General features: G+C 39.7%; 1 protein-coding gene across 3 annotated transcripts; it reads right to left on the bottom strand.

Moving 5' to 3' along the window:
- Positions 1 to 1,013: 1,013 nt before the first annotated feature.
- Positions 1,014 to 7,909, bottom strand: Clec1b (C-type lectin domain family 1 member B). Of its 3 annotated transcripts, XM_036180292.1 has the most exons (6): positions 7,846 to 7,909; positions 6,526 to 6,621; positions 5,326 to 5,451; positions 5,030 to 5,181; positions 3,213 to 3,319; positions 1,014 to 1,170 (listed from the first exon to the last, which is right to left on the bottom strand). In XM_036180292.1, exons 1-6 carry the CDS (start codon positions 7,907 to 7,909, stop codon positions 1,026 to 1,028), a joined length of 690 nt encoding a protein of 229 aa, XP_036036185.1. In that variant the 3' UTR covers positions 1,014 to 1,025. The 3 variants fall into 3 exon arrangements, with proteins under 3 accessions (XP_036036185.1, XP_036036186.1, XP_036036187.1); XM_036180293.1 differs by lacking the exon at positions 6,526 to 6,621; XM_036180294.1 differs by lacking the exons at positions 1,014 to 1,170; positions 5,030 to 5,181; positions 6,526 to 6,621 and having other exon boundaries at positions 3,227 to 3,319.
- Positions 7,910 to 10,081: the final 2,172 nt, after the last annotated feature.

Below are 10,081 nucleotides of genomic sequence, written 5' to 3'. Positions count from 1 at the left end.
AAATCCAGTTTCCTTGTGTTGTACAGAGGGTGGCCACTGTTGAGAGTGAAGAAAGGTGAGCTGAGGAGAGTGAACTGTTGTCTCCCAGGATGAAGAGTACAGTTTCTCCCCGCCCCCCCACCCCCCGAGTCAGGGATGTACTTGGTGCTGATCACAGACAATGAACAATGAAGTCATGGGGACTATTTCCGTGGATTTTCTGGTATCGGTACTCTGAAATTTTCTTGTAAGCATAAGCATATAAATAACACAGATAATTTAAATTCTATGGCCATTGTATAGATAAGATAAAACTCTGAAGTTTATTTTTGATGAGGTATATAAGATAAGAAATATCATCCCATTTTACTTTATTTTAGTATTTACATACACACACACACACAACCTTTGTTTTATCCTCCAGCTCCCAAACCATCCTATTTTAAGTATGAGAAAATGGAAGTTAAACAAAATATAAAATTGTCTCAGTAGCCAGGCACATGCCTTTAATCCTAGCATTTGGAAGGCAGAGGAAGGCACCTGGTCTACATAATGGGTTCTAGGACAGATAAGGCTCCATAATCAGACCTTGTCTCAAAAAAAAAAAAAAAATAGATAGAATTGCTTCAGATAGCTCTTCTGTAAAAGGTTCATACCATTTAAACTATTGTAAAGACTCAATCTGTATTATTTCTACTATCCCATGATGTCTTTCTTAACTTAGATATTTTATGCAGTGTTAAGCCTTTGTGCCATAATTTAATTTTAATTTTCTGTGTACATATTTGAAGATGCAGTGGATTCCATACAGTATACTAAGAAAATTAGGGATGGAAGATAAAAAATAAAGTTAACGGAAAGTGAAAAACTGGAAAGCTAGTCATCTGCTCACATACTGGATTTTAGTATGCAGAGAAAGGATCAGATATGTGATATAAGGAAGTCATAAAAACAAAATAAATCATTTTATGACCGGGGAATTCTTTCGTCCAGATCTTTTATTGCACAGGCAAGCACTTATCTGACATCCTGTTCATCCTTCTGCATTAAAGCAGTTGGTCCACTCTTGCCATGCCAGCCTTCCTCTCACACATTAAATAATGTCTATCCATACAGGAAGCCGGATGGATTTTCCCATTATAAAGATAAGCACAATTCATGTTTTCTCTTGTATTCCCAGAAAGATCAATCCTGCAAATGAGAAAGGCAAAGTGCATGTTTTTTAAAAGTATAAATACATAAGAATGCAAAGGACGTGCATGTCTTGCTGCTCAAACTAGGCTGGGGTAAGTAAAGAAACGTCATTCTCATCTTTGAAAAACTCTTTGTTCATGTGTGAATATACAGTCTGCACACATGAGAAGCCCATGTGTAACAGTTTAATAGAGTGTAAGTCGGGAGAAAGTCAATGCTAAGTACAGTGGAGAAGGCACATCATGCTCTGACATGCCAAGCAAAGCTTTATCTACAATTCACTTTGGATCAGGATTGAGAGAAGAGTGGATTTTACACAAGGAGAGGGGAAATGGAAGTTCTTATAGAGCCAGAAGCTGGCTGCACAACCAGAAGTGAGACGGGCTAAACACTGCAGAGCTGTGAACTAACAGCACCAGGTAACAGATACACACTAGAATATTGCATGGTCATTGTCCCAAAGTTTGTCTCTATTCCCTGAACCACTGCTTACAATGAAAGATAAGGAAAATGTGCTGAATCTACTTGGCAGACACCTATGGACACCAACAAGTTATCAAATGGTTCACTGATTGAGGAGGAGGAAAGACAAGTTCTCTTCTTTTCTAAAACCCAAATTCCAGTTAGGAGGAAATTGGTAAGATGTCCACAGATAAGTAGACAGGAAAATGTCAGAAAGTAATGAGAGCTGTGGAGAAAGCAGTCTGGAGACAGCAGAGCAGGAGTGTGCAGAAAGGAGCAGGATTAAGTGTGAACCCTCAAGAGTTGATCTCACTGAGGAAGTGGTCTTAAAATAGACTGGACCAACAAGCAAGAGTTGGTTGAGGAATCAAGGAGGGAAAGGGGAATTTGCTAGAGAGAACACCACTTTCCTGCAATATTGTGAGCAATGAGAGATAAAGGCCAAGGTTTTCCGGAAGTTTGTGTGTATTTGTGTGTGATTCTATCCAAAGTAAATAATAAATACATGTTGGGTTAATTATCTATTTAAGTAATGGTAGAATTGTATAAGCTTTGGTAATAAGTTCTCACAGAGAGAGTGTGGTATTGTGCAGGATAAACAAAAGGTGTTGAAATTAGTGGTTTGAGGGCCCTATGAAGAGCCAGCAAGATGGCTCAGTGGGAAAAGGTGCTTGCTTCCAAGTTTTCTGACCTATATTTGATTTTCAGGATCTATATGGTGGTACATTCACATACATTGTAGTATATGGATTCTCTCTCTCTCTCTCTCTCTCTCTCTCTCTCTCTCTCTCACACACACACACACACACACACACACACACACACAATTTTAAAGTTTAAAGTTTAGCTGGGCGGTGGTGGCACATGCCTTTAATCCCAGCACTGGGGTGGCAGAGGCAGGTGGATTTTTGTGAGTTTGAGGCCCGCCTGGTCTACAGAGTGAGATCCGGGAAAGGTGCAAAGCTACACAGAGAAACCCAATCTCAAAAAAACAAAACAAAAATTTAAAGTTTAAAAATTAAGGAGAGAGACAGAGTCATATTGAATAACACAACTCTTAATGAAATAAGGTCATTTGCCTACAATGCCATTAGAAGGGTAGAACCTCACTGTCATTGTATGACATTAGAATTGTCTTGTGGTCTACAATGTACCTGATTTGTGGAGATCCATAGGACAAAAAGATACTGAAAATAATCTTGATGTTAATCATTCCAACCTTAAAATAATGATAAGAATAAATTTATTCTCAAAGCACAAAAGAATCAGATAAATTTACACACACACACACACACACACACACACACACACACACACACACACGGGAAGAGAGAGAGGGGGGAGGGAGAGGGAGAGAAATTGGTCATAGAAATGAATGGAGAGACACTGGTAATAAAAAATGGACTTGCATAAGGGGTTGGGAGGGAGGAGAGAGTAGAACTGCCTACCAGTGCTCTCTGGTTAAGACACAGTAGGGCAGAGAGACATCTCAACCTTCAGGCAACTTGTGTTCAACAAGAAATATGTTGAGTCAAAGCTTTGAGTAATGCCTTCCAACTGAACTTCTAGGGACTTACATATGCTTGGGAAGAACTGTGTTATCTTCCCACATCCAGTCCTTACTAGAGTTCTGGCGTGATAATCCAAGCCAACGGACAGAAGTGATCCTGTTTGTGATGTATTCCTGTTGCAAACAAATCCATGCAATGGTAAGTGCAAGGACAGTGACACAACCTGGCAACAAAGCCTCGAGCAAACACCTGGAGTGACGCATCTAAGTTAATACTAGTGAGTTATACCTCACGTCTAGGGACTTTGTTAATTTGTTTTGAGATATTAAAAAGTTTATACAGCACATAAGAAATTAAACAGGTAATATTATAGTCTTCCTATGTGTTTATAATGTACTTTTATATTTCCTAACCATGAAGATGTGAGTCCCAGGAGACTTCTAAACATGGTTCAAGTGGGGTGAATGCAACAAGAGGCAATATGCTGTTTATAAGCTTCACAATCCCTGAAATTAAGCTCTCAGATTTTATTGATTATCTTATACATGGAAATATTTTCTTTTAGTTGGATGGATAAAGAGAACTATAGATGTCTTTCTCAAAGGAATTAGTAAATAATATGCAACTACCTTTCCAAATTTATATTTTTCTATGTTTTCTTTCTAATTTTAGATAGATTCTTACTGTGTATCCAGGCTGGCCCTAAATGTGTGATCCTAGCCTTAGCTATGACTATATAAGCATGCACCACCACATCTCTGATTTACTTTTTTTGTGCCTGGTTATAATTTGCTTTTTGTTAGTTTGTTTTGTTTTTTGAGACAGAGCTTCTCTGTCTATCTCTGGCTGTCCTGGAACTCGCTTTTTAAACCAGGCTGGCCTCAAACTCAGAGATCTGCCTGCCTCTGCCTCTTAAGTACTGGAATTAAAGACTGCCCAGCTACTTTGTTTTTTAAAGTTTGGGCTTTTGGTTTTATTGAGTACATAGATTCAGGTCCTGGAATGGTTCCAGTACAGACAGATTGAGTCTCTTGGAAAGAAAAGTAAAAGAAAGCCAACTGTTCATTATGCCCTCGTGTATACCAGAATAGCAGATAAGAACCCACTCTTGGAAAGCAGCCTCAACAATAACAAATTGGTTTGAGCTTGTGGACAGCCATGAGATACTCAGACTAACACTCCATAAGGAAATACTTGTGAGTCTCACTTCCCTAAAGTGTGAGCCACCCACCACTTTCCCACTAATCCATCAGTCACAGATCTTTTCTTTAAAACATATCCCTATAGACACAGATCCATCCAAGATGCCTCTCTGTTGGGCTTGATGAAAAAATCCAACTGATATTTAACTTTAGTTTTTTTTCTCAGAATGTACTATTACTTCTTTGTTATGCTACAGATTTTCAAGTGGTATTGGCCTGTGGTGATGAGACTCATGGCATGTTTCATGTCTCCAATTAATCTCGTTATAGTGGAGTTGACATGCTAGGACACTCCCCTGTTTTGACTTAGTAAATTTATTTCGTTAACTTAATTTTAAACTTCTTTATGAACCTGGGCCTACAGCAAGGGGTCAAAACTCATGCAGACTGGAATCAATGTAATGGGAACATCCCACGCTATCTGACCCACTGTCCACATTTGCTATCAGGGAGGCATACACACACAATCCAATCTTACTGAAACACTCTAGTGACATGATACTTTGGAATGTGACCGGATTGAATATTCAAGCTCTATATTTGTTACCAAGCTTCCTAAATTTCTCAGAGGAGCACCAAGTGCAAGCCATTAAGAAACACATGAAAAAAGTAGATTCAGTGTCTCCTTTGAGAGCTTTCTCCTAAAAAGTTCACAAATGCTTGATGTGGAACCCTCCTTACCACAGTCTTCTGTCTGGCAGCCTTCACAAGCGTTGCATTCTGCTCAGCACAAAATTGCTTGCTCTCTTCCCACGTTAGGTTATGTCTGAAGAACCCATAGCAACTGTCTCCATGGTATCTCCAGTGTGTGGCACAGGGGCTGCACTTGTGCTCTGAAGGGAAGACCGAGTTTGAGACTGTGAAAATATGGCTGAAGCTTTCCCTAGGTGCAGCGTTCCCGCTCTGGTGGGCCTCCCTCCTGTTACCATGACAGACACGTGGAGCTTGGAGCGATGAAGTTTCCAGGCCAGACTTACCAAATGTGTTCTTTGTCTTGAGCTCTGATTGTTTAATCAAGTCTTGGCAGACTTTCTTGGCCAATTGTTGCAGAGTGGCTGAGAGACTTTCCCTCTCTGCCAGTAGGTACTTTTGCTGTGTAACTGCTAGATGTAAAGATGAGATAAATTAGCCCTGGGTCTCAAGTCAGAAAGATGATGGCATGATTCTTCATTTCTATAATAAACCTGCCAGTAGTTGAAGAGTTCACCAGATACACAAAAATCAATGAACAGTGAAAAATGAAATATAACAAGCCTAGCGAGGGCTTCATAAAAAGCTGCGTGAGTCGACCGATGATGAGAAAGTCCCAAGGAGACAGCATGTGACTAAGACAACTGTTGTGATGTTTCCAAAGCGGGCTTCACAGAGATGAGAGAAGCCTTGCATTGGTTTCTGTTCTACACACAACACTGAATTAATCCATCGAAGAACGCATGGTCTGATGGCCGTCCTAACTGTATAGAAGTTCACTGAGAAGCACAGACTTTCAGTCTGCTTAGTTTGGCTGCAAGGTTTCTTATTTTAAGTTCTTTATGAAAATGTTTTAATTTTTTCAGTAATTAACCAATTAAAATGTGAAAAAAAAGAATAGATGTTTTCTTTCATGATGTTCAAAATGCTTTTATATCCTTGTAATAAAATGTAATGAATAAAGGTTTCTAAAATATATTAAAAACAAGAAAATAAATGAATTAGCAACACAAATTATGGCATGACCTTATAAAGTTTTATGATTAGATATTCATGGCCAGAAAACCAATGTGTCAGTAAATACAATGGGATAGAAGGTATTTTAAGTATAGAGATTAGAACAAATAAGATTCCATGCAGGAAGGCAAAGGCTTTATTGATGAAACTAGCTAAGTTCTGGATTGCCTGGGCCTTAAATTGAACAAGGCAGAGAGGGAGAAAGAAAAACAGCTTGGATCCACACTGAGCCAGAAGTATATTCTGAAAGTAATTGTAACTAAGGGAAAAATTAATAGTGATTCAAATTAGAGGGGCTAGCTTCCCCTTTTCTGAGTTTTCCTTTGCTTAGGTTATATCCACAGCTGCATGCAGGACAATCGGGTAGGTGACAAACAGATGAGACAATTAGGAAGCTTAGTATAATATGCCAGGAACTCCTGGGTATTGCTTTCCTCAGATCAAAGGCCTGGCAAGGAGCCGATACTTACACATGATGCCCAGAGCTACGAGCCCAACAACCAGCCCCATGGATGAGATCAGCAGAATTAAAGCCATCAGACGCCACCAAGAAGAAGCAGAATCAGCTGTGGGAGCACAATGAAGATGTGAAAGAGAAGACAACTGGGCCATCCTGGGCCTCTCGGGATTTTCCAAGTATTATAACCAAAATTGCAAGCTAAAATTACAGCCCCATACTTGAATCACAGAGGCAGAAGGATCAGTAGTTCAAAGCCAGCCTTGGCTACATAGCAAATTCAATCAGTCTAGACTACATAAGACCCTGCCTCAAAACCCAACTAAATTTGGGCTAGTGAGATGGCTTAGCAGGTAAAGTACTTACCACATAAGCCTGACAACCTGGGTTTGATTCCTAAAATACAGGGTGAAAGGAAAGAATCTACTTCTGAAAGCTGTCCTCTGATCTCCACAGGGCACCATGGCACATGTGCACCTGCACATATGCACTCGTGGGCGCATATACACACACACACACAATTAAAGCAATAACAAAAAAAAGTATAGTTGGATATTTTGCCTGCATTCCCTTGGTGGCCATCCTTAGTGAGAATGGCCTGCTTTACACCATCCCTCTCTGTTCCACATAGATTATTATTTGTAGATTCTAAAATATAACTGCCAGGGCCACCTCTCTCTCTCTCTCTCTCTCTCTCTCTCTCTCTCTCTCTCTCATCCTCATAAACAATTTCATAGGAGAATAGAAGAGAATTGTATCTTCTGGTGTTCAGAAATTTGAGATTGTTTTTAAAAAGTTTAAAACCATTTTATTTTATGTTTTGCATAAATGTTTACTTACACAGTGTTTACATATTGAATAATACTATGGGCCAATGATTTTATAACATTTTAAACAGAAGAAAAATGAAAGAGCCAGATTATAAAACCCTTCCCTCCAGAATTAAAAAAAAAAATCATTTTTTCTAAGTAAATCATGCAATATATTCAGTGAGTAGTAGTCATGCCCAGTTCCTGTCTCATGAATAGGATTTAAGATGTGAAGACATTTGTTGGACATCTGAGTTTTCAAAGGGTCCTTCCCTTTGTCTCACTAAGTTCTAAGCCCCAGCACTACATTCTAACAGTCCTAGTGTACCGTCCTCTCTTCTTACCTTTTCTGCCTGTATTCTAACTATGCCTGCAGAAGCCTCGGGAGGCTCCACCTACATACTTCAGAGAAAGAATATAATTCAGGAAAACACAAACAAAATCAAGTCCCCTGTCACTAGGAGAGAGAGGGCGAGAGTGGGAGTGACCTCCTACTGTACAAATTGCTGAATGACCCTTCTTACCTGAGCTGAGAGTTGGTTTTCGGGGCTTGATGTTCAAAGTGATGTATCCATCTTCATCCTGCATGGCTGCCCTTGGACTACCAGGGAGCTCCAAGATCAGTGACTTTGCAGAACTCACCAGTGTGAACTCTTATCATTTCAGCGCCTGCCAGAGTGGGTCCCCCCTCTCCTGCTGGTATGGAGCCATGTGCTTCAGGACACTCGGGTTTGGTTTTGTTTTGTCTTGTTTTCCAGGAAGCCCTTTCATGGATGTTCAGAGATACGTGGACTTGAACCTAAAAACAAAAATAATAATAACTTGTGGTGAAAGAGTAGATTCGGGCCTCATTTCCTGCTTTCTTATCTTCAACTCAAGTGAAGGGATGTTCCATCGTGAGTATCCTGTCAAAGAGCAAAAGTTCACGCTTCATCTTAACCATAGGGAAGTGCTAAGCCTAATACTTAAGTGAACTGATTCCTTATAAAAACTCATGGGTAAAAATACCTGTAGATACATAGTATAACATACTGTGACATCAAATATAATAGCAATTTGTTAGATCTGGTGCTAAATCAGATGTTTATAATCCTACATTAAAAGGGACCACTTCTCACTATGACCTAGAATTCACTCAAATTCTTACATCTAGTATAAGTCAGTTTATTTTTTTTTTAATTGAAGATTCCAAATGAAGTGGACCTGAGATTGCTTAGTCCTAGACACTGAAGGAAAAAAAAAATCAAGTAATTATAGAACTCATGTCAATATATTTCCCTTAGGTTATATTTCACTTCAAAATGAATTTCTTGGATTTAAAAAAAATCTAAATTTCAATGACATTCTTTAATTTTGAGTGCGGTTTTGCTCGGCAAAAGAACTATATGCAGGAGGGGGCTGCTTTCCTAGAGTCCGTTCAGTCCAATTGCCATAAGCATGTCATCATTAGCTCTAAAGATGTGGGCTTTGAAGAATTACCCTGGCTTACACTGGAAGCAGCTACAGCAGCACCACACAGAGCTAGCCAAGGTGGGTACTGTAAGAATATTGAGGGGACTCTTCCCTGTTTTAACATTAGAGTAGCACTTACATAATTTCATAGCAGGCAATTCTGCTAAATATCCAAGGTCAGTAAAGCATCCTGCCTCAAAGCCCCTGGCACTTGACATTTGTCTTAGACATGATCACATCTCTGCCCTTCTGCTTTCCTAAGAGAATCCAGTCTCCAGATTTCATCAGGAGGACCATACAGGACCTGCTGGCAGGTGTTTGCTTGTCCATGTTCCCTCTGACATTTTTTTTTACATGGTTTCATTTCTTTTCCTCCTTGCTATCTACTTCACTCTGAATTCTTTGTCAATTTACTGAAAGGATGCTGTATAGTTAGAGTTTTTCTGCCTGGCCCACAGTCAGGACAAATCTTTCTCACCCGCCAGGCCCATAGACGCTCAGACCCAACCAAGTAAACACACAGAAACTTACATTGTTTACAAACTGTATGGCCATGGCAGGCTTCTTGTTATCTACTTCTTCTATCTTAAATTAACCCACTCCTATTAATCTATACTTTGCCACATGGCTTGTGGCTCACCATTACCTTACATCTTCCTTGTCATGGTGGCAGCTGGCAGCCTCTCTCTACCCAGCCTTCCACTTCCCAGAATTCTCTTCTTTCTTGTCCCACCTATACTTCCTGCCTGGCCACTGGCCAAACAGCATTTTATTTTTACAGAGCGATATCCACAGCAATGCTGCATTTTGAAATGTCTCTTCCTACATCCTCAAATGATTTCACAAAGGCAGCAAACCCTTCAGCTGTGGCTGCTGCTGTTTGCATAGCTTCTACCTCAGCTGATTCTTTTCTTCCTGGCAGAGGGTAATAGATAACTCAGTCTTCCAGCAAAGTATAGGCTCAGTTTGACTGCTTCCTCCCTTTACTCATGTCTATTATAAACTGAGTTGAGGGGTGTTTTCTCCCTCTATTGCCTTATTTCAGTGTTTTTACTTAGTTATATACAGAAACAATATAATATAATTGAATGAATAATTTCAGCTTAATGAAGAAAAAAGCATGTACAGAGCTTATAATTCCAAAGACACCCCTTCCAGTAAAGTTTCATTCCATTTTCTTAGAAATGAAATGTAGCAGGAATCTTAGAAGGTCTTATTAATAAAACACAAACCTAGAGCCAGGTATTGGGGTGAATGCTGAAAGATCAGAGAGACAGAACAGGCCACAGCTAACCTCACCTTGACAAC

Source organism: Onychomys torridus, chromosome 3 (assembly GCF_903995425.1).
Source record: "Onychomys torridus chromosome 3, mOncTor1.1, whole genome shotgun sequence".
Lineage (NCBI taxonomy): Eukaryota > Metazoa > Chordata > Mammalia > Rodentia > Cricetidae > Onychomys > Onychomys torridus.
The sequence above is the reverse complement of the archived record's forward strand: the minus strand, read 5'-3'. Positions and strand labels throughout refer to the sequence as shown.

Bases quoted from the DNA above. Each gene is read 5' to 3' on its own strand.
- Clec1b (XM_036180292.1), bottom strand. From the start codon at position 7,909: ATGCAGGATGAAGATGGATACATCACTTTGAACATCAAGCCCCGAAAA. The intron at 6,622-7,845 runs GTAAGAAGGGTC...GTGCTCCCACAG, and splicing joins AAAACCAACTCTCAGCTCAG to CTGATTCTGCTTCTTCTTGG. The intron at 1,171-3,212 runs GTAAGTCCCTAG...TCTCATTTGCAG, and splicing joins ACAGTTCTTCCCAAGCATAT to GATTGATCTTTCTGGGAATA.